Source organism: Harpia harpyja, chromosome 7, assembly GCF_026419915.1.
Source record: "Harpia harpyja isolate bHarHar1 chromosome 7, bHarHar1 primary haplotype, whole genome shotgun sequence".
Lineage (NCBI taxonomy): Eukaryota > Metazoa > Chordata > Aves > Accipitriformes > Accipitridae > Harpia > Harpia harpyja.
Window position 1 is genome coordinate 3,090,712 of NC_068946.1, and position 24,405 is coordinate 3,115,116.

At 43.3% G+C, this 24,405-nt stretch overlaps 1 protein-coding gene across 5 annotated transcripts in view; it reads right to left on the bottom strand.

Annotated features, from left to right (window-relative positions):
• Positions 1 to 9: 9 nt before the first annotated feature.
• MIB2 (MIB E3 ubiquitin protein ligase 2) overlaps positions 10 to 24,405 on the bottom strand; it is a 50,525-nt gene continuing 26,129 nt past the window's right edge. For 3 of the 5 annotated variants that reach the window (XM_052792155.1, XM_052792156.1, XM_052792159.1), the window contains 15 exons: positions 20,810 to 21,004; positions 19,408 to 19,550; positions 17,323 to 17,430; positions 15,971 to 16,075; positions 15,063 to 15,225; positions 13,923 to 14,056; positions 11,786 to 11,934; positions 10,986 to 11,142; positions 10,131 to 10,285; positions 9,374 to 9,500; positions 7,730 to 7,960; positions 5,832 to 6,010; positions 3,830 to 4,014; positions 2,981 to 3,046; positions 10 to 1,128 (listed from right to left, as the gene is read on the bottom strand). In XM_052792155.1, coding sequence (XP_052648115.1) covers positions 887 to 1,128; positions 2,981 to 3,046; positions 3,830 to 4,014; positions 5,832 to 6,010; positions 7,730 to 7,960; positions 9,374 to 9,500; positions 10,131 to 10,285; positions 10,986 to 11,142; positions 11,786 to 11,934; positions 13,923 to 14,056; positions 15,063 to 15,225; positions 15,971 to 16,075; positions 17,323 to 17,430; positions 19,408 to 19,550; positions 20,810 to 21,004 — 2,339 coding nt within the window. In that variant the 3' untranslated portion in view covers positions 10 to 886. The remainder of the gene's footprint in view (positions 1,129 to 2,980; positions 3,047 to 3,829; positions 4,015 to 5,831; positions 6,011 to 7,729; positions 7,961 to 9,373; positions 9,501 to 10,130; positions 10,286 to 10,985; positions 11,143 to 11,785; positions 11,935 to 13,922; positions 14,057 to 15,062; positions 15,226 to 15,970; positions 16,076 to 17,322; positions 17,431 to 19,407; positions 19,551 to 20,809; positions 21,005 to 24,405) is intronic. The other 2 variants (XM_052792157.1, XM_052792158.1) reach the window with 2 other exon arrangements.

Genomic DNA, 24,405 nt, shown 5'->3' on the forward strand with positions numbered 1-24,405 from the left:
TCTCGTGTCTTAATTATTACTATTTATTTTCTTTACACTTTGATTGGAGTATTTAACACCTGCCTTTGGCATTATGGATAGAAAGCTCAAGAGTCTCTGAACACACAGTTGTGCCAAAAAAAAAAAAAAAATGGAAGAAGAGTGTCACTTAGAGGTTAGAAATATTTGTTGCAACAACATATTTTCTCCAATCAGTGTTCACTACTTCATCTCTAAGGCACACACTCTGTCTTTAGGATCTCGTTACACCCAGATTTGCCTCTGTCAGTCCAAGTTCTTGTTGAGCCCGTAAGTACTAATTCAGAGAGCATGCTGTTTTAGGACATTACCTCCCTACCACTGACAGGCATCTGGGAGAACTGACACCGTGACTGATCTCCTCTGATATCTCCTCACGTGCAGTGCAAGCGTATGCTTTGCCATTGCCTGCCAAGGTATAAGGTATATCCTCCTACAGCATCTCCTTTCAGAGCAATGCAAGGCTGCAAATCTGACGCCGCAGGGCACTAGACATGATACAGTCACCGGAGTTGGATGCCATCAAAAACATCTGCATATGGAAGTCTATTTGCCTCTGGTCTGAAAGTCTCTTATGCATTCAGTAGACAGGTCAGCGTTCTTTACTTCAGGTCTTTCTGGTGGATCAGCAGCACAGGGCGAGGGGGCTGCCTGCCCTCAAGCACCGCTCCTTGGCCTTACGACATTGGAAGCAGAGGGGACTCCCTCCACCTCCACCCAAGTCACATTAGTTATTTGCTTCCCTCTCTTTCAGGATGGCTTTGCAGGTAGCCAAACACATCAGCCTGACTAGTGCTTCTCATCTAAAATGCAAACAAAAAGGAAGTAAAGGAGGGAGGTGGGAATGGGAAGGGAAGCAAGCATATCCTTAGACAAAGATCTGAATCCTCTCCCGGATAGCCTGCCGGCAGATGGGGCAGACAGTAAGGGCTGTGCTGCAGTCTGGGCAAGAGCCATGTCCACACTGGAAGACCAGTTTGATTTGGTCATCGATGCAAATAGGGCAGGTGATGCGCTCTTCCATCTGCCGGTAGCGGTTCTGCAGCTCCTCCATGAGCTTCCTCTGATCTGTGGATTCAGAGCTTGGGCTGCACTCCACCTCGGTGCTGTCTGCAGGGGTGGAGAGCAGGAAGAGAGTTAGTCACTAGTGTGCTCTGCCTCATGCAGTGTCTGTTTAGACTCTGCCCCTCAAGAGTAGCAATTAGTTCAGACTAAACTCTCTTCACTGAGCCTTATCCAGGGACTCCTCAAATAATGATGCTTTTACAGACTGGCCAGTGTGGCTTTCCTCCATTTAGTTGCTCAGCTCGTTTGTGTGCGTGTGAGCGTGCGTGTTTTTGTTTGGGTTTGTTCGTTTGGGGTTTTTTAAAGGAAACAAAACATCGTCTGAAATGTCCTGCCTTGGCATTCTGTAATGTGCTGCTGCTACCTTCAAGTAAAAACATTCAATGCTGGTTGTGATGCTCTGCCATACTAGTCCAGGAATCCTTACAGTGCTATGAGTACTATGTTCTCTCAACCTCTTGTTCACATTTCGGCTTAAAATTTCTGGTCAAGTCTTTCAGGACACACATGGTAAAACAAGAAGAAACCATCTGACATCACCTAACGTTGACTTTCGCATACATGAAGCTACACAAATAGAGTGATTTGGTCAACTCTATGAAATGGAAGAACCCCAAATCCTGGACAACTGCCACCTTAGGTAAATAGACTCCTCCTGGTTTCAGCTTAATACAGCCCACTGTTCATCTTCTGCTCCTCAATCTCTGATTAGGTATCTTTACACTTCAATATAGGTGACCCTTTCCCCAACACTCTGCAATTAGTTGCACTTCAGTGGTGCAAGAAGTGATTTCGAATCCATAAAGGTGAAGCAAGTTTGGGGACGGGGAGCTTGCTAAAAGGCAAACACTGAAGACATCACTGATAGGGAAGTCCTGCTGATATTTTCAGAGACCTTGATGTTCCTCCTCCAGCAGAAATCTGCATGCAAATGTCTCATTTGGAATTCTCATCATTATTTTGTCACCAGTCTGTAGGAAAGACAAATGCTCCTGCCTACTGTCAGGTAAACTTATTTTTTGCATTATAGAGTTCCAAAGTGGATTTCTGTCTTTGCCAGCTGCATATGTCCAATGCCATGTGACAGATTCTTGGTTCCCCTACGCTTTTGTCCAGGCATCAAGTCACAAGACTACAGCCTGACTCCAACAAAGGAGCCCACAATACTAAGCCATGAGCAGCAGGACACGCAATTCATTTTCATGTGCACTTGCCCTAAGAATCATCTCAGCTAGAAAGACATCAACTATCGCAACTGCTATGGAAAAAGCTTCAGCGGGCAGCCTGCATTAATTCGCAGGCAAGTGCAAACCTGCTTCTAGCTTGCTGACATGCATAACATCGCTCATTCTGGACGCTAAGTAATGTGGACAGGAGACAATCTGTTTAAAACCGGGCTAAAGAGCTTTATCAAAACAATCCAGCTCAATGATTCCTGGATAGCTGGCTAATGCCAGCCCTGCATAGGCACTGTAATTTCAGCCAAGGAAGAAGCAAGGCTTTCACAAGACGTAATTTTTCCTTTCTCACAGTTTTTCGCTGTTAAATCACCACCTGTGAAAACAGTTAGACTGACACGTGGAAAACCTGATATTTGCTTTCAATACACAAAATAAGCCAGGCACAGGACAAGTTTCCTCAAATGTCCTGTCTAAACAGCTTGAGCTTGGCCCACAAGACCCGAGAGAATCTACCTTTTCCTCTCAAAGCTGGTCAATGCAACAAGCACACACACACCCCAAAAAAAACCCCAAACAAAACGACAACAACAAAACAAAAAAAAAATCAACTCCCTTCCTTATACTTATTTCACTGAAAACTATTGATTGGTGCTGCTCAAACTAACGCTGTGCAGGACCCTTCCCACAGCATTTAACAGTAGGAACAGCAAACATACCTTGTTTCAGTTTTTTGGTTATTGTCACTTGACATTTGATGCACTTCTTCATTCTCCTGGAGCATTCTACCATGAATGATACAAGAAGAGATTATAATTAAGCTCACTGATGCCAGAATCAAGAGGAAGATGACACACTCAAGAACATTAGCTTTGAACAACCTGAGACCTTACTGGATGATTAAGAGATTGTTTCTGCACAAAAATTAGGACACCACCTTCTTTTTGAGCTACGTCCTGAGCCTCCTGGTTTAGTCTTTCCTACACCAGTAGCAAATACAACACCTTTATGTCCCCAATGCTCTGTGCTACTGGAACTGCTGCACTGTGGACCAAGACAGCACTTGGCTCTGAAGGAAAAGGATGCAGCTCTGGCATACAGTCCTTACCAAATTCCCTCTGGTCAGACTGTGAGTGCCTTGCGAGATAACAAACTTGCTGACATGTCTGAGCAGGCTGCCGTTAAAACAATTGAAACACAAACCAGTAACAAAAGCCAGAGAAGAGGGAAATCCTTCTCAGGAGGTTTTTGAAGGATAAAGCACTGCCAGCTAGAACTGAAACATCTGGCTTTCCTTCTGAATTATCCAGGGCATCTATAAGCACAAGCAAAGCTGCCTGGGGTCCCAATCAGCAGGTAGTCAGAACATTCTGTGCTTTTCATAGATAGCTTTGGACATCTTAGATAAGACGGTGGTGCTGAAATCATGCTGGGGTTGTTTCAGGACACAAACAGCACAATAGCTTTGTGTCTGAACAGAGTTTGATTTATGAGAGTCCAGCTAGGGAAGCTATGTGGTGGAACAGGAAAGAAAAATTTAAAAAGGAAAGAAACCAGAATGGACTTACCTTCACACACAATACTGTGCTGGCACGGGAAGAAATGGATGAGCAAGGCCAGCTCTGAGCAGACCAGGCACTCCGTGGGGACTGCCACACTCGAGACGCTAAGGTTGGTCATTGTGTTGGGGGTGGTATGCACACGGCGAAGGCTGCAGGTGATGGCTGAGCTGTCTGAAGAAACCTGCTGTTCCCTGCAACCATGAGCATGTAATAAAATTTGAGCCACATAGTCCAGGTCCTCCTTCAGCAACCAGTTAACATTGTATTGATCCCTAGCAAACACTCCACATGGAGACAGAGCAGCATATGCTCAGGTAGCATAAACTTGTGAACCTTCACTGCCCTAGTGGGACCAACTCAGCCTCTAGCAGCTAGGATTCTGACCAGATCTATCTAAAAAGAAAGGGAAAGAGCAGGGATGGCTAATATTTACACAAGTTAAAACTGCTCTTTTGGAGGGCAGCAGTAAGGTATTGACAGTACAACCATCTGCTGGGAGGAGTCAGCTTTTAGGAGCTACGTAAAAAGTGCAGCCCTAAGAATCCTCTGTATTTGCATGTTCCTGAAAAGTGCCTGGGGTGGTTGTCTGTAAGTTTGCCTCTTACATAACACAGGCTTGGATTCAGACTTCTGTCCTGGCATTATAAGCCCCAAATCCAAAGCCCTCAGCATCCAATCCATCCATTACTTTTCCTGTCAGCTGGTCATCTGCTAGCTAGACCTACTACCTAAACTGCAAGAATGATTAATGATTGAACAGAAGGGACAAGGATGGTCATTTACTAGCATATGTCTTCAGTACTGCCAAGAAATCCCTGGCCCACTAGGAGTATTGTGAAAGAGTGCTTTTTGGTCTTTTGATACAAAGTCAGTAAGTCTCTGGGAGGAAACCGCTATTTAGCTTCCTACCAAAGTGGCAGCAGCTTCATTATAAATGCATATAAACCTCAAATACTCTTCCTCTTCTAGACTTATTAATTTCAGTCAGACTAACCAAGCAGCTTAAGAAGGTATAGCAAACTATGCTGTTGTGACGGCTCCTGTGCACGATGCTGGGTCACACCATGGTGACAATCTAGCCTATGATCTAGCATGCAGCACTCGATCTACCTTAACTCTGCAGACACACACCCAAATCCTCCAGTTGAACCTCTACACAGAAGCTGAAACCAGTACACTGTCATGAGAAATATCAGTCTGAAAGAACTGGCATTCTTTAAGCAAAAAAAACCCCCTTAAGCCAACATATACTCCGCTGACGAAATTCCTATGGAAGATGTTTAAAGGGACACATTTCACCTGCTATTCACAGTGGACCAGAAGCATGGCCCATCACAGTGGCTGCTGGATGGTTCTTCCTCCAGCGGTAACATGACTGTGGGTCTGTGTCCTTAGATCAAATGAACTCTGCTTTCATGTTTGCAAAGTCAAAATCCAAACAAATGTTCCTCAGAACCTGAGATAAAGCCATCTTTAACTTGCTACTCTCCCTTTGGCATTTTCTCAGCTATTTCTCTTATCAGTTGAAAAACAAGCATTTATCTAGCTCCGGAATAAATTCTGTGGATTCTGGTGCCCACTCTTTTGTTGCAATTCCTCTCTGTTTAGACTTTAAACATCTATAACTGCAGAATCCAGTGAAAGTAAAACAGAGCCCAGAATTACTCTGCAAGAGAGAAGTTGCTCTTGGCTTCACTAGCCCGTCTTCTTGGACTGCCTCAGGGCTCTCTAAGTCAAGAGGCTGAGTTTGCACTGAGCAGTACTAATCTGCTTTTCCCAACTCTTTCAAATAGCAGTATGCACCCTTAAATAACCGCTCCAGAAACACAGGGTCAGCAACCAGCTCCAGATGAAACAGGAGATGCTCAGACCAACATCCAAAGTGTTTCAAAGATGTTTCATCCCTCCTGGAACAACAGCTGCATGCAGTGACACCACAGTGCTGTGGGAGCACTCTGCATTTTGCAAGGAAGTATACTGTAGCTAGTTTCCAGAGGACATAGCTTACCTGAATTTCTGTGAGAAGTCTTTGACGATCTGGACAATCCTTCCATCTGTAATGAGGTCTAAAGGAGACTTTCCCCGATGGTTTGCATAATTAATATCTGCTCCTTCTTGTGCTAAGTAACATGCAATTGCAGTTCCAACATTCAGCTCTACGTTTCCAAGAAAGCCAGAAGCCTGCAGCTAAAAGATGTTGAGAAACACTCTCAGTTAATAGAAAAACTTTGTTATGTGGCTTTGATCTGTATCAAATTCTAAACAGAGTCTTAATCCTTTTACTTACAATTTGAAAGTGCAATTTAGCATTCTTTTTTGAAAATACAAAAAAATCCTTCAGCATGTAAACAGCAGATTCAAATCCTGCATTCCAGGAACAAGAGTGCATAAGACTGGTCCTAACTGGTGCTAATAATTACTAATCATAGTAACAGGCATTCAATTCAGGCAGTGAAAAGTCAGTACACTGATGACACCACAGTACATACCAATTGATGAACAGCTGGTGCATGGACCCCTACATGACAGCTATTTAAAAAGCCAAGCTTTTGTATACGTTATCCAAACTAATTTGAAGTCAAGAAACGTTTTCCACTGACTTAAATGACCAGGGCATGTAGATCAGGGCAAGTAAAATTAGACGTGAAGGAGTCTACAGCATGTAGATATAATGTTACTGTAAATAGTATTGGAAACGACACGCACCGATCCCTCATGTTGCTTTAAGACCTTCTGCATCTAGGACTAGCTATTGGCTGTCCCTAGCACAAGTTAAGACCCAACAGCTAGCAAAGCTGTTATGCAGACTTTCAGTGAGATGATAAAACCCACCCTTGCTGCTGACCTCTCTGCTCAAATTTGCCAGCAGAGAAATGCAGAAGAAGCAAGCAATTGCTGAGCTGGTGTGGGGTGTCTGTGGAATGTCAGTGGCTGAACAAGCCTGAGGACCTGAGGCTGGAGCATCTTTGGCCGTGCACTTGAGCCATCAGCTCATGCTATCAACACTGGTAGCTTGGTAACGAGCAGAAAGGAAGAGCAATGCCCTAGGCTTTTTCAAGCACCAAGAGGCAGAAAAGAGGAATAGGTGGTTTGGCACACAGCATGCAGCCCTTCAGAATATCAGTTTAGTTTATTCTGATCATTTCAAATTGCAATAAAAAAAAAATCTATGCCAGATTTTCCAGTGTACTAAATTATCCATCCCTACAATGGAATCATTCTCACTCCATCCATAAAGCATAACCAATGTTTGCACTCTTGGTTTGCACTGCAAATCTGGTGTGTGCATGTGTTGGTATTTACATGGATAGCAGAACACTTTGAAGGGCTAATTTAATATCTTTGCCAAAAAGCCAGACTAAGCTTCCAGTCCTTGGCATATCACGCACTGATTTCTAGATCTAAAGCCTTTCCTGAAAGGCCTTATATATCCATGAATACAGAGGAACACAGAGAAATCCTTCAGCCTAAAATGTCTCACCTCTCACATTCTGCTCTACATCTGCCGATAACTGGGGTGTTTGTGGTTAGCTATCCTCATATTTTCCATGCCATCAGACAGAAATGAATTGCTGTGGTTCTGGGGCATGAATTAAACCCAAGACTCTTGGCTCTGCAACTGGATTCATGACCTTTCCCATGTCAAGAAAGAAGCGCAAAATGCTAATAAAAATATCAGGGGAGGCAGTATGAATTGTTGTCTGACTATGTGAAGTTTCATGCTATAAATTCAAGCATACCCTCAGAGGATCTATTCTTGCTTTCCCACAAGCAAGAAGGTTTGTTTCCACACTCCCCATCTGGACTGGCTTCCTCTGTCCCCTTAGATCCCACTATCTACGGTCATTCTAACATCAAGCATTTTCCTGCCCTTGGTGCTGGAATTTCTCCTACTCCCAAGCTCACCTTGGAAAGGAGGGACAACCCCTTCTCCCCTTCACGCTTCTCCATCATGACGGACATTAGCTGCTGCCGTTCCAAGGCAATGTGCATGGCTGTGTCTCCGTCCTCATCTTCAGCATTGACATCACTGCCTTCACTGACCAGCAGTTGCACCATCCCTACATGTCCCTGGATGACAGCCAAGTGCAGCGCTGTCTGGTTACGGTTGTTCTTGAGGTTGACGTCACAGCGACCCTTGAAGAGAAGAATTGCAACAGTGAGCTGTTGCTGCCGAGTTTGGCTGAAGAAGTTTGGCTGCATCTGTGGTGCTTGTTGAGGCCCCAGGTCTCAAGTCCATCTTCGTCAAGACAGCAGTATACACATCTCCAAGAGCGCTATGTGATCCAGCCCTCTGTATCTTAGCCATACGGCCCACGCACCTCATATCAAGAAAGGGAGGATCGGAAGCCAAGTGCCCAACTGACACACAGATAACATTTTCTTGGTGATGACTTGGATATGACAACTCGTCACCTCCCAGACACAAACAAATCCTGGAACTACTCCAAGCAAACAGTCAGGGACTAGCTCCTCTGAAGCAATTCCTTGCTGCCTGCTGTGCTTTGATTTCCGCTCGTCAAAGCAAAGAGGAGAAAAACCTATTCAAATCTGACTCATTCTGCCCCTCTGCCAAACCTGCAGGGGAAGGCAGCAGCAGCAAGGGTTAGAGACAGACAGCCTTTAAAGATATGGCTATGCTAACACAGTGATTATGCCAGCAGTAAAGCCATCATAATACTAAGTAGTTAGTGCTCACAGACATTGCTCCACTACAGCACTCATTTGTAAATCCATTAAAGCTTTGTTGTAGTGGTTTGGATCCCTTTGTAATGATGGAGAAACTCAGGCAACAAACCACTGAGAAGAAACAAAACCCAGGAGTGCCAACATGTAGCTGTCACCTTCATTGCCACTATCACCTGAAAGCAGACAGAGGCTAGCTTTGACTCCACAAAAATCAACAACAAAATGCCAGTTAGACTGCCATCCTTCAGTTTATCATTTTCATTGCTAAAGAATGCTGCTCACCAGGGGCACGTCTAGCACTTACTTAAGACTGAAGAAAGATAAATAACCTGGAGTAAACATGTAAAAATATTTTGTTCTGCATTCAAATGAAATACAAGCCTTCAGATAGTCTTTCATGAAAATGAAGAGTGAGAAACCCACCACAGAACAACCAGTAGCCGGGGAGCTTCAGCATACACCTGGAGTGAGGGAAACTGAGTTCTGACCTGTACCTATGAGATAAGGAAGGTTCTGAACACGGATCTACACACTCCTTAACGAGCAGGTTACCAGCTATTCTGAAATCTTTTCCATTCATACCCATCACTTCACTGAACATTTCCCAGCAAGCTCCAGTTACAACCCACTTTGTTCTAGCCTGCAGGATACCCTTCTCCTCTACTGCCAGTGCCAAAGGAAAATACTCCCAGGAACGCCAACCCCTGTTCTTCAAAGTCTGCCAAGCAATGCCAGCTCTTCAAAGAGACAGAGACAGTCTTATGAGTCCCAGCATTAACTCAGTAGTACTTAGGAAATGGGAGTTTTGGGAGTGGGACAGATGGAAGTCTTTGTTGGTGGTGGTTTAGTTTTGTTTCTTACCTCTTTGATGAGAATTTCTGCCACTTCTTTGTGATTATTGAGAGCAGCAAGGTGCAGGGCAGTGAAGCCATCTTCCTTTTTGGAGTCAACCAGCTGCCGAGCTCTTGCTAGAATCTTCTTTATGGCTCTAGAGTGTTGGAGGTTAACAGAGATGGAAGAGTCACTTTATCAGGAAGGAAAACAATGCAGAAGAGACAGGCCTGTCTCTTCTGCTCAGTAGTTACGAATGTTCATGTCTTAATAGGCAGCACCATGAACTGGCACCTGTGATGCAGAGCACTGTCTCTATCTCACAGACTGAATTACAAAAATAAACAGAAGCCCTCAGTTATCATTTAATAAAGTAGGGTAAACTCACACTGCTATGAAAATAATGAGCAGATTTATCCTTGGAAGAATTCGAAAGGCTCTCAGTTAGACACAGTCTTTTCAAGTACTGTTTACTACAGACCTTCTCTTGTCCTTGCATGTGTGAACCCAAACATCTAAGCAGACTATCCAGAAGCAGACAGATTTCTTAGCCAAGCTAGGGAGGTATGAGAAAGATGGGATGGGGAAAGCCAACAGCAGTTCCCTGTGAATGCACGAAGGAGGGGAGGAGGGCAACAGCTATACCTAGCCATATCTAAACCCAAGAAATATATAATCAACCATTTTCTTCCTAGCTGTCTACAACTACATCAGCTACCTTACTGTTAAGACAGCAAACACAAGTTAACATCTGTAAAAGCAGTAAAAATGAAAAAAGGTCACTTACAGCTTGTTGCCTTTTAGAGCAGAATAGTGGAGCAGGTTGAAGCCTTGACAATTCTGGACAGTGAAGTCTATGTTGGGTACTTCAGTGAGAATCTCAATAACGACTTTGTAATCTGCAGTGATAGCATAATGCAGGGGGGTGTCTCCCTGGGAATCCTATAAAAGGATACCAAAGCAGAATACAGGTTACCTACCTCAGAGTGTCAAATGAAACAGCTCACCCTGAGGGACAGTTCAAGACAAGATGATAGTGTCACCAGGACACATCAACTCCAGGCCAAACATCCAAACATCACTGGCATCCACAGCAGTTTCATAGCCTTTGTGAAATCATTTCCCCAGGGCTTGATATCAGCTGCTGAGGAGACAGGTGCTAATGTTCCTAACTAGCTTTGAGAGACTGACCCAGCACAGTCCAGTCCCACCATCATACCAGCACACCCTAAAAATGGGCTGGGTCCAATTCACCATCACTGCCCTTCAAGTTCCTAAACACAAGTCTTAAAAATCTCATCACTCTTTATTGCCGGGAACAGGAGTGTTTCAACAACACACATTAGCAGCAGGTCAGCTCTCACTGGAAGCCTGAGCCCAGCACAGCAGAGAGCACACTACTGGATTGAGCTGAGCAGACTCATGATGATGAAGGGGCAGACCCAAACCTGGAATTTCAGAGTACTGAAGTTAGAGGAATACTTCCTCTGTGCAATGCACAGTAGTGCATTTTAAGAGAATGATCTTCAGATTCTACGAAGCAACAAATGGTGTAAGACATAAAGCAGCACCTCCCTGCCTCAAAAACAAAAAAACCCCCAAAACACACACACACACAAATCCCACAAAACCCAAAACTTACTGGGAGGTTGACATCACAGTTGAGCTCACAGAGGCTCCGCACCACCTCTGTGAATCCTTGACTGACAGCAACATACAATGCTGTGCATTTTGCATTGTTTAACAGGTCTGCACTGGCTCCTTTACCAATAAGCACACGGGCAACCTCAGCTTGGTTTCTGATTTAAAAGCAAGGAGTAAGACAGATTAGATTCAACCCTGTGCAGACAGGAAATTCTTCCTCCTTGCAAGGCAATGGAACTTCTCAGGTTTTGTATCCTCTCAACCTCATCCCCCCTCCTCTTAGCATCAAAAAAACCCCCAAACATACACCAAAACCTTCCTAACTTGTCCTCCAGAATCTGCTCTCTCTTTGCTTTAAATCAACAAGAATCTTCCGCTCTTAATGATGAATTCTTCCCTGGTAACTGACAACACAATTCAACCTTTCATCTTGCTCTGGAAACCATATGCACTTACAGAAACCAACCAAACTAATCCCAACCAACCCCACCACCCTCCCGTTCCCCTGAAAAAAATATCTCATCACCAAAACCTCTGTATCACTTGTTCTGATCCTCCCCCCCACCCCCAAAATTTCTAGCATGGAAACCGACCTAGCTATGAAGGTTAAATTAGTGCAGTAAGAAATGCACTTGTGGCCCTGAAGCTCAAAGGCCAATTTCTAACATAAGGTAAAGTCAGGGAAAAGCCTCCATCAGCCACACATCCTTCACACAGACTGCCCATTTATATCTAGAAACATCCTTTTACAGCCTTTTAGGTCTTGTATTAGAGACAGCAAGAAGAAAGATATCCTACCCAAAAGCTGCGTAGTGCAGTGCTGTATCCCCTTCTTCATCCCTTAGGTTGACAGTAGCATGTGCCTGCAGCAAAATCTTCACGACATCCAGATGCCCCTGATAAGAAGCAATCTGCAGTGCAGTTCTACCCTGGTTCTTTGCGTCGACCTACAGGAAGGGCAGAGACACAGCAAACAGCTTGGTTAGGAAAGACCTTGCCTTGTGTTCAGGCCTTAGCTCTGTTCTAGAGCAGGCCCAGCAGGATGGAAGTCACTAGCTGCAGAACAGCTGCAGGTTCAGAAATGCTAAGCAGAATCTGTGCCCTGTCGGCTCCGCTTTATGTACATCAACTACAAGACTGACTTTGTCCCAGAATATTTCTAAAGGGGAAGGGGACAGCACATTTAGTCAAGAAGGGAGAAGCAAGTGAACAGAACTAGAAGCCAGGGCTCTAATTGCAGCTCTGATGCCAAATGCCTCTATGCCTGCAAGCAGAATACTTCTTGACATCTCTGCCAATGATTCTTTTCCCAATAGGAAAATGTGTGATGAGATCAAATTAGCTTTACATAAGGCTTTGAAGATGCCAAGTCCCCATTGTTCTATGTTGCTCCAGGTACTTTACTAGGCACAGGGCTGGAGGGCGTATCACAGTGTTGAAGTGCTGCAGTGATATTTTTTAAGAATTAAAGGGACTGAAGAACAAAGAAAGGCTGTATGAAAGGCAAGGAAAAAAAAAAAGCAGCAGCAGCTACTGAAATCAGTGGGAGGCTAAGGAGAAGAGATGAAGGAGCTAGCAAAACATCAGCAGGCTGGCAAGGAGAACAAACTTTTGGTTTTTTTTTTTCCCCTGCAGCTGGTTCTATGCAGCAGTCCAGAGAGCAGGACAGGCAAGACTTCCTTTGATTCATTCAAAATGATGGGTGAGTCATTTAGGCAAGGAGGCATTAGAGGCCACTGTGTTATTCTTCCATTTGCACAAGAAAGACAATGCTGATATAAGCTGAAAAGGCCTTGACAAGCAATTCCAACTTGCACTACTAAGTGAGCCTCAAATCCAGCCTCCTCTTGCTGTATATAACACTCTAAGAGAAATAACTAATTTATTAATATAAAAATTAGAATAGAATATAGAATAGAAATAGAAATCTAATAAAAATAACTAATATCATAACGGATTCCTGACTCATAACACTTTCTTATCCAGGATAAATTTGACAATTACAGGTATTTGTCTATTCTTCCCATCTCCAGAGGCCCCATTAACTTTGTAAATAAAGACCTATAAAAAATACCAGACAACTAACCACTAAATCAGCTTCACAGGGGTTCCTTCAGAATTGATTCTAGTTTTCTTCGTTCACGCATCCAGCTGCTCCTGCCAGCCATGCAGACATAGCCTCAACAAAACTTATGTTTTGTTACCAATGGTTTCCAAGGACACTGCTGAAATGCTTTGTTCTCTGGTTCTCCTTTTTTAACCTGTTTATAAACCCTGTACCCCTCACTGAAGGAGCTTGAACCTTCAAACAGGCAGCTTGAAAGAGCAGTGATTTGAGTAGATGTGATCCTAACAGTTTGGCACTCTGCAAGCACATAAATTGTTCAGCAACAAGTCAAGGCCAGTTCCCTGCTCCAGTCAGACGTGAGATAAGACACTGCACAGACATGCACAGCATCAGGATCTGGGCAGCTTTTCTCTTTCCTGATTCCAACAATACCATTTTGCAAGGTCATCTAAGGACAGACACATTCAGCCAGACACAACCCATGGCTTTCTTTTCGAACAAAGGCTAGATACTCAGACATCTTGCTACTGTTTTCATATAGATAAATACCTCTCCCCCTAATTCTACAGGTGCACTGCCCATACAGGAAATGTGGGAAAAGCCAGCTTTGGAAGTGTGCTGTAAGGACTTAACACTAGTTCAGATTTAAGGCCACAAACTGGAGCCATTAAATATGCACATTTAACATATAAATTGAATCCTAAATTGCAGCAAAATAATTTTCCACCTGTTAGGAGCTAATACTAGGTATAAAAAAAATCTATTCTTTTTCTCCTATCCTTTTCCCCACTTGACTACAAAATTTTGTAACAGTATTTTAAAGAAGAGCAACTAAAAGTAACCTTTCAGGATGTCTTCAAAACTTGCCTTGTCTGGGTACTTCTGAAGGAGCTCCCGAACTTTAGCCGCATTGTTGAGTGCTGCACAAATGACCAGGCAGCCTGCATGCTCTGACTCCGTCTTCTGCGACAGCAGTTTCTCCAATACAGTAACCAAAGTACCTGGTAGGAATGAGAAACGGCCACAGGTTAAGAGGGCCAAAGAGCATGTGTATACATGCTTACAGTTGGCATAGTACAGCTATATAGCCACAGCATGGGCCTGCTGTACCTCTAATACTTAGCTCACACAAAGAGCTGTACAAATCTGTGGCTTACGCAGAACTTTTGCTTTACAAGTCTGATGTTTTGAGAACCGAAAAGACATGAGACCATGCTACAGAAGACCAACACAGAAAAATCACTACTAAAGGGCAAATAATCTCAAGAGGAATGCATGGTTTTGGAAAGGATGCTGTAGGGAAGAAATACAGATCCTTTCAGATAGGCCCTCTAATTACAGACTTTTGAGTGCTTGAGAGGACAGAGGTGTTACAGTTCTCCAGACAGAGCAAAGTTAAAAAGCTTGGGCTTGTATGTAAGTTCTCCCTGAAGTCTAACTTGACCAAACAGTTTAAGACCCACCTATATAGCAAAACAAAAAACCCAGCAGTTCTGTCCTCTCTCCTGCATGATCCTGACATCTAAAGGAAATATGTATGCTGAGGCTACAAAAAATTTTATGAGCAGATGTGCAAACCAGAAAAAAAATCCCTTCTACACATCATGTGATCCCAAATTCAATTTCAGGGTAGACTGGGCAAAATAATCATTGATATGACAACACTTCCACGCAAGGACCTGGGAATATTTCACAAACATTCAAGAATTAGTACCCTCCTACAGGAAACACAGCAGGATGGAACAGGAAATTGAGACAGATCAAGGCAGAAGCAAATACTGAACCTAGGGCAGTGCTACAGTTAGCATTCCCAAGTTCTAAATTCTGTATTTCCTGTTAAGGCCAGCTTTGCTTCCCCAGTAAGGCACAGCCTGGTTTTGGAACTGTGTCCAGGGAAGAACAGGCAGCTGGAGTTTAATACTGTCCAAACTGTGTTGCTGCTGTTACACCAGAGCAACCATTTCACGATCCCTGACAAATCAGACATCTCTGTTCTCACTATCTCACTTTTCGATTCCTTTGCATTCTCCGTTGTCATGAGGTTTGCTTCCTCATCTCTCTGGTAGGCTGTCAGGCAAGCTGGGTTAAATGTCCAGGACTGCCCTCCAACCGACACTCGCAAATCTCCATCCCCATAGACTTTGATCACTTTGCCGATGTGCCCTAGGGTCTGCAATGGAAAAAGAGAAATTATTTTTAAAAGGTAAGATGCAGCATGCTTTGCATCCCAGAACCAACGCAATGCTTCTAAGAGCGGTTTCGCAGGCGGCACTCCTGCTGCATGAAAAGAAGCACTGAATAGTGACACACTCGCAGACAACTCCTGCTTCAAGGACACCAGAGGGTTCTCAGCAGTTTCTCTATTACTGGTTTTACATAAGAAGGGTTTCCCAGACACATTACGAATGTCTGGAGAGGAAGGTGGTGAAACAACAAAACACAGTCTGAAGAACCCTGAGAGAACTGATAAAAATTGGGACTAGGAAAGGTTTCCTCTGTGCATTTAATTGCTCCTGGAGGACACCTGTATTCTGCTTTTTAGCCATACTGGTCTGATCAGACCATTTTTCCACGTGACCACTTTCCTGCCTCATTCCAGAGAATTAGGGAGGGTGCGTAAGAGGACTTGTTTACTTTGGTTAGTAAAACCTCTTATCTGGCTTACTCATAGCCAAATCCTTCGTCAGATTCCCCATTTACCCGCTCTTCTTTGGGTGCTGCAATAGGAGTGCATAACCAATAGCCAATAACACCAGGCAACATTTATTTTGCAAGGCCTCAGCAGTCCCAGAAAGGTCTGTGCACTCACTGACCAGCAGGAATACTGGAGGGCAATGCAAGCCCAGTCGCTATTACTAATTGCTTGGGAGAACTCAGGAAGTTACTGGACTGTTCTGGAACTGGTGCGCACTCACAGGTGCCATTTCATCTGTCCACTCCCCATGACCAGGTTGGAATCGCTTCACTGTTTCCATATCATCTATCACCCGGACAACATCACCAACCCAAAAGGTGTTGAGCTACAAGAAAAAGAAAGTCATAAGCTTTTGGGGGATGAAGCCAGGGGAGGAAAAAAAAAAAAAAAAAAAAAACACACAACGGTGCAATCAGTCCCTCCACCCCACCCCCACCCTCAGAAAACCCAACCAAACAAAAAGCCTATCGACTCAAAAAAACAAGGCATTACAAAACATAAGTACGACTACCAAAAAATCTGTAATCACTGCACTGCAAAATAAACATAGTCCAAGGGCTGGGGTATTTCTGTTTTAAGCCAAGTGCGCATTTAAGTAGGGAAATAATTTGGGACAGAACATTTTTCTTCTTTTCTGTCTTCTTCAAACCATTTATAATTACTACCAGTATAAAGTACGTATGGAACTTCCCTTGGTCCATCTCCTCACTATACCTGACTTGGCACTGGAGATTTTAATTCACTTTAATAAGGAAGTTAAATCTGTTTGTAATTTAAAACAGAAAAGGGAAACCAGAGTTTATCTGTACTGGTAATTTGCCAGATGCTCCCTCTGCTCACTGAGCTGAGAAGGGAGCACTGTCAAAACACACTTTTCAAAGCAGACTAATTCTGCACAAAACAGTCTGACACGGCATTTTCCATTGGTATTGGAGTTTTTAGCATTGTGACCTTGTTCAGGTCTTTCAGAATTTTGTAGTCTTCCAGCAGCTCCTTCTATACCTATTAGCCCTGTTTCTAATCATCCACATTTCAAGTCCTCAAATCTCTGGCGAAGGCCAGAGCTATGAGCTTTAGAAATGCAGACACAAAATTAGAAGAGCTGGATTAAAGATTCAGGTCATCCAGAAGAATCAGAGAGAAGCGAGACAAAGAAAGATGCAAAAAGGAGACTATCATGAAGACACAAGAATAAGGAAGAAAACAAAATCAAATGGAAACGATGTGGAAGAAAGTTCACAGATGAAAGGTAGCTGCAGAAGGATGAGCTACTGTAGGTCTCTGTTACCACTCTTTTCAAAGCAGCTGAAATTAAGAAATGGAATTTACCTTAAGAACTTAGAACATTTGAAATGCAAAGGTTCATAAAACTGGACAGCCTAGTAGCCCAACGCCCACTGTCTGCAACCATCTGTCTTAGCTCCGATGGCTTGCAGGAAATTCTGCCTAGAACTACTGCTTTTAGAATAGCAGCGTATTTCTTCAGCACTTGCTTGAGACACAGCAGGCTAAAGCGACAGCTATTCCCTGCAGCACTTCTAATTCTGGCCAAGCTCACCTATCAGCACCTACCTTAGTCAGAGCTCCAGGATGGAAAGTCCAGCGGGTTTCACTGTTGAACTGGACCCTCACGTCCCCTCTGTCCGTGATTCTGTGCACAGTCCCTGTCTGGCCAATGAACTTTTGACAGGGGGAAAAAAAAAAAGTAGGGGGAACCCCCTAAATAATTCACGTTGCTTAATAGTGGGGAAAGCAGGCATCCAAGGCACAGATGGCTAAATTACACACCATTTCCAATTCACAGACTAACAGTGCTCCCAAACCTGCTTTAAATGTGATGCAGTCATTGTTTTACTGCAAAAGGAGGGAAAGCCTGCTTAAGGAGCTCTTCTAAAGTAGCAGCATATTGGGGGAAGAGGGCGATAGGAATACAAAGTGCGAAAATCCTTGAAAATGCAGCACAAATTGTCCTCCTCCTTCCAAATGACAAAGGTGGGAAGAGATTACAACATTGTTCTGCGGTATAATACCAGCAAGGCATGCTCTGAGAGAAAAAAAAAGGGGGCACAGCAGACTACAGAAAACCAAGTATAGTTGTGTAGTGCAGTATTCTATATCTGTTGATTCTGGCAGGTCCTAAGCAGCTGACAGTTTTGAAGGAAACAAAAAGTACTGATTTCTGAGGTGAGAGGAAGTTACTGTTTCTCTGTTTAATATCCCTCTCTATACCTGCATTCACCAACAACAGGAATTCAGAAGTGCAGAGGTTTAACAACCTAGCAGACTATGTTAGCTACACAGCAACATTCAAAAACTATAGCTTTGGGGATGAAAGCCTTAGCTGGAATAAAAAATTCATGGCTCCACTGACAGCGTTCTTCAAGTTCATGCCAGAAGATGGTAAGTCCCTGCCTGCCAGGCTAAAAAAAGAGACCGATGATCAGTTAGTAGATTTCCACATTGAAACTGAAATGACATAATTTGTCTTGACATTTTAAAGCCTGATTTCAAAAACAGCACTCACCTACAGGGCAGGTTGGGCTAGGATACATATAGAATGTATCTTTATAATTTTATAGCACTGCTTCATCTACCAAGGCTTCAGACAGCTGTCTCGGAATCAGACCTGCAGGTTATTCAGTTTACTGACTCCAGTGTAGCAGGCATTTTGGTCGCTTGCGGCTATACACTTCCCTCCCTCTCCAAAAAGCCACTTTTATACAAGTTACTAACACAGGCTCAGATACAGGTCTTATTACCGTAATGATGACTATCAAAATGTGATTTTTGTCTTGCAGTAAATCTACTGCACAACAGCATTACTGCCTTCTTCAGTATGTGAAGGAAATTTAATACATTTTGGGCGATATCTGTAGACTACTAAAAGCCAAGGAAGTTGACTTAAGGAGAAACAAAAAGCACAGACCTTTTAATTTAAATGGCAAATTTATTCACTTAGTTGTTACCATTTCATCTGAATGTAAGCCCACACCGAATGTTCACAACCCCCTGGAGACTTACTTCCATGATGGCCCCCTGAGATGCTATACTACAGTAATAGGTGTCATTTCTATCTTTTACTTCCTCTACTATCTGAGGTTTTTTTAGACAACAGGTGACAACAGACTGATAGCTCTTCAAACTAAAGACAAGACAACAGGCTAAGCTCCAAGAACACCATATGGACCAAGAAATTTTAGCCCTGGCCAGGGATAGAGCCCACTGTTGACAAAACACATAACTTTCATTAGTAGTAATGCACAGTACAAAAGCAGCCAAACAGAGAATGGATCCAGAACTCCAAGGAACAGATCCACGGCTCATTTGAAAACAAACAAACCAGCCATTAGTTTTTTTGCACTGGCTTCCAAGACTTTTGAGCAAGTCTTTTGACCCATCGTAGACTCTTAGAAATTATGCAGGGCTCCACGAGGCAATTCTCATACAACACAGATTTATCTGAGCCTAAAAATAAATCTGACTCCAGTGTCCTACCACTAAAGAATTTGTATTTGTGATTCAGTCAACACAATATAAATGTAGAAGGTAACATGTTACACAAAGATGTTCTGGTAACTTCCTAGCCACTGCCTACCTATGTAGTCTGAGATAGTGACTGATACATTACCGAGAGAATAGGAGCAAGCAGAAGCATACCTCAGCCATTTTAGGATTCCAGCCGCCATGGCCCTCCTGCATCTCCCGCAAGATGTCAATGTCCAGCAGGCATTTCACTTTGTCCCCATGCTGGAATGGATGCCTGTCCGTGCTTTCTTTCCTCTGCAGTTCAGCTGGTTTTCCTAAAAAGAAGAATGATACCACCCACATACATGTCATTTGGCTTTGTAACAAGGGTTGCAAATTAACATAGGCTTAATTGGGGCAGAATGGCGTAAACCCCTTTTTCTATTGTGGAATATGCACTACACACTCTATGGGGCAGCACTATGTAGAGAGCTCTAACTGGATATTGATATTTGATATTGATATGGGTTAAACATGAGGTAGTTCTAACAAGACACAATTTTGTCCCTTCCCAGAGAGGGGAATGCCTTTGAATGATGCCTCTTCATGTCATGTCAGTCATCAGTAGCTGTTCTTAGCAATTCAGTCACCCACAACTGTTGTTCAGCAGACACCCACACAGTACTCAAAATAAGTTCTCTTCCATAGGCAGCCACAGAGCTTGCTCTGGGGAGTGCTTTACCCTCCTAGCCTTCCTGTGTAGTGAGAGGCTGTACCCCTGGAAATAAGCTTGCCATCCAACCCTTCCCTTTCCTCATGCTCTTGCCAAGCTGGTCAGGGAGAGAAAAGAATGAGAAAGACCCGATTCTGCTGCTGCAAACTCAAGAACAGACCTCTCTGTCTTCCTTCAGGGGAGCAAAAGATGGCCCCTCCACCCCATTAGAAAAATACAACCAAATTACACCTTAGTAAAAAATCCTGCAAGTCCAAAAACACAAGTAGTTTTCTTAGTGTCATTAGAGTTAAGAGGAAAGGTGGATTGCAACAAGTTGCCAATATAGACATCGCCTTCTTCCATGACTTCTACTAACGCCCCTGCTGGGCAAGTATTTGTCAGCTCAGAAATCTCCCTGTTGTACACTCCCCTTCAACACACTTTTTGGTCCACCAGAACAAAAATATTTGCTTTCTAAAAGCATAGTGAACACCAGTCGGACCACAGCTTGCTTGAAGAATGAAAAATTTTGGATTAACAAAACTGACACTGGGTTAAATTATCTGCTGACAGATGCAGGCACTCCCAAGGGAGTTACATGCATTTGCAGCAGCAAGAAGTTGCCTTGGCAGAAGATCCTTCCTTGGCATACAGCTGTGGGCATCTGATGGTCTTGCACAATCTTACCACTGAAAGGCCAAACCACTTTACTAACCACTCTGGGTTCACACACGGACTACTTTTTTCAAATGGTACACATTATGCGGGAACTTTATAAAACCACCTACTGATTTTCTGTCTTCCAAGCAAACTGGCTTTAGTGTCACGAAATGACGGCATGAATCAGAATTTCTCAACAGAGGACTTGTCTCTACGCACCTAATTTTGGGAGATGCTCTTTGTAGTAAAAGCCACCAGATGCCTCCACAGTACATTTCAGGTCCACTTTTCCCTTGTGTCCAACTCTGTAGACATTTGTGGTACCATCAGACCACGTGACGCTGGCCACACTGCGTCCGGTCTCTACATCCCAGCCACGAATATCAACCACACGTCCAGTTTTACCTTCACCACCTGATGGAAAAGAGGGGAAAAAAGTGTCCAGCTTGCATTTTCACCAAGACCAATATACAGAAACTCACCTGACACTGGGATGTTTACTGAGATATGATTTAATGACATTTTTATCTTAACTAAGTAAAAAATAAGGAAAAAACTTGTCAGTTCTCCAACTATTCACCACAGAGAAGTAGGCACGGAGCCAAAAGTCAATAGCTGGGGCAGATGAAATTCTGACAGAGAGGTTGCCATCAGGAAGGATTTCTGTGGGGCCCTATCACAGGCCAGCTTTACATGTTGAACAGAAGCACACAGGTCTGCTTCACCGACAGCATACTGCTGCCTGAAGCAATGCCCTCCAGTCAAGTGTTCTTCATATACATGTAAGAAGGAAATCACACACACACAAAATATTATTCAGCAGCTCATACAACTTCCTCACAGCGTGCATGATTCACCCTGATCTGCCGAAGGCACAAGAGAACTCAGTCACCTTTTTAATTTGGGAAATTAAACCGTGACACTACTCAGTTTGACCAGCTAGGAGAGAATCTCTACATTAAACTCACCGAAAACCAGCCAGCCATTTACTTTGGAATACAAATATGGAAAAGCTGAATTCTGTATAGAAGCAGCCATTCCGCCTGTACAGAAACACTGCCTAGCTAGGCAGTGCACAGTGTCACGGCACCACACTGTGGCAAGATATAAACACAGCAGCATTGTAAAATCCACCCAAGATCTTTAATCTCTTCCCAACACCAGCCAGGTGGAGGAACATCAAGTAAATTTTGTTCTGGTACTTGTTTTCACCTGCCCATGCAAGGAGGAGTACTACTGAAACAATCCAGAACAGGAGGATGTATTTGTGAGAAGGTAAATCTGGCTGGGCACATGGGACATACTCTCATCCGAGAGACAACAGTATATCAACACTGAACCTAGTGACAAGGCAGTCAGATTTGCAGATTCCCTAACCTCACTCTACTGCCAAGTCACTGTGTGAACTTGGGCAAGCCCCAGCACTGGTCTAGCACTTTCCCAAAAGGGGAGAGCAATATCTGTCTGTCTTGCTGAGTGGACAGTGAGCTTCTAATTGTCTGCAAAGTCTTGGAATTTAACAGCTTAAAGGAGTTAACTTCCTCACCTAACTGCATATCTATCTAAAAAGCATAATACAGACAAACTAGTGGGCTTTATTGTCAGCTCTATCAATGACAAGAACACGCCTCTTTAGAGGGCTGGTCTGAGAATCAGAAAGTCCTAGTATCTCTTAATTTTTATTGGAAGAAAAATATTTTTAAAATCCTATCTGCCTTTAAAATCTCTCCCTAGAAATGGCAGGTGGATCCCAGTTCTGTACACAATTTACACTGCAGCCAGTTACCAGATCAGCACTCCAGATATCCACCCACGTGAATATTATCTAGGAAAACACAATTTAAGTCACCAAAAACATTTCTGTGATGTAACGTTTACAGCTATGCCTAAAAAAGCCTTCCAGATTAGAACCCAGACCCTAGCAATAGGGCAGCTAACAGTAATTTTCATCTTCCTTTCTGCAGGTAACCATAAACAACTGTCCAGTCCAAAATTAATCAGGATGACAGCTCTTAGAAAAGAAGGCTACATGCAATATGCAGTTACTGACCATGGGAAGGGAGAGCCTCTGGACGCTACCAATGTTCAAGTATGGGAACACAGTGACCTTGCATCAACACTGTGTTCCTTTAACTATATTATTAACGTGGACAGGTTGCAGCAGGTTCCTGTCCTCTCCCTGCTCTGTCAGTCTGCAAGAAACCTGGTAGGTATCACTGGCCTCAAATTAGTGCTGACAGAAACTTAGTACCAGTGACAAAAGAACTTAAAGTTCATCTGTTGCAGCAGGGATTCAGCTTGAACAACAACAACAAAGTAACCTCCGCCCTCGCCCTGTTCAGATGCTTTTCTCTGAGGGCGGCACTAGCTTCCACTTCCATGGTGTTTGGACTCTGAGAAATGGTAGTAAGGAAAAATATGTATTCAATGAAAAGGCTGAAGTGATTGAAAAGCTGCCAGGGCCCACCCCAACCACAGCAGAGAAAAAAGGTTGGTCAATTGGCAAATTTTGCAGCCAATGCTAATTTCTGCAAAGGGCTTCAGGCAGCAGGAATGCTAAAAAGACAAAGGCAAATAAAAGCAAGACCAGATCAGATTTCTCAACTAGCTGCTATTGCCCTTACCAGATACACAAGACCACATGGTCAATATATGACCTCACCAGGACCCTATTACAGAGTTTGCAAGGTTATTTATTAGCACTACTTACATGTTACCTCCTTAAGTGGAATTAGAGTTGATGTGTTAGCGCTACCAGGAAGCTAAGTTCAGAAGAGCAAATAGCTGTGGATGTGGACCGCTCCATCAAAGACAAAGCAGTACTCATTAGAGACCAGGTGAGCAGCTGGCCTTATGTTCTTCTCACTTGTCTTGCACATATAACTGCTTTCAGGTCACAATCATCGTAAGCAACACAAGTCTCAGACATGTAAATGTTGATCTGATATCAAAAGGATGGATAAGCTGTACTGAGCATAAGCTTCTTTTGCTCTCAGACCCTGCAAGTATCCATGTCCTCCACTGAACCCAGTGCTGCAATAAATGGTGGAGTCAACATTGGAACCTTTAGGCTTACAACTTAATTATTAAGGGAAAAAAGAAGCGGTAACGTTACAGTGCGTACAAGGCTCTGGAATAGAAACGGATAGTAAAGTTTCCTTAACCTTGTAGCACTACACAGAAATCAGTATCAGTGAATTAGACACAGTCATTACACCCCAAACGCAGCTCTAGAAAAGACATTTTTGTTCCTTTGCATTTTCAGCCTGAAGTTACAGTTCAGACAGAAAGCAAAAACCATTCTCCAGCAACCACAGCAAACAGTTCTTCATTAACGCTCCATGTGGAACAGTCCTTATATATCATTTCTCTTTGCTGTTCTTAAAAGTGTCCAAATAAGGATACTCCAAAAAACTCCAAAGGAAAAAGGAGTACTGTACATGAAGTCAGACAAACCTTATTCCTACTGTGAATGGAAGCTTTTTCAGGAAAAGATGGGTCTCTATTTTCTTGTAACACAGTCTACATTTATAGATCTATACAAGGTCTTCCAGGATGGTTCCCATAAGTTTTCACATCTATGAAACAGGAGCAGCAAAAATTCCCTCCCACACCCTGAGTGAATGCATACAGTTTGTATCACAGATATCTTTTAAAACAAATACAAGAAAGCAAATAATATTTAATACTCTAAAGAACAGCAACCTGCATCATCTGAACAGCTCCCACAGAAGCTACTGCTCAGCACGTGCATTTTGAACTAGCGATTTGGCAAAAACTAAGAACAAACAAACAAAAAAATTGAATGGTATTTT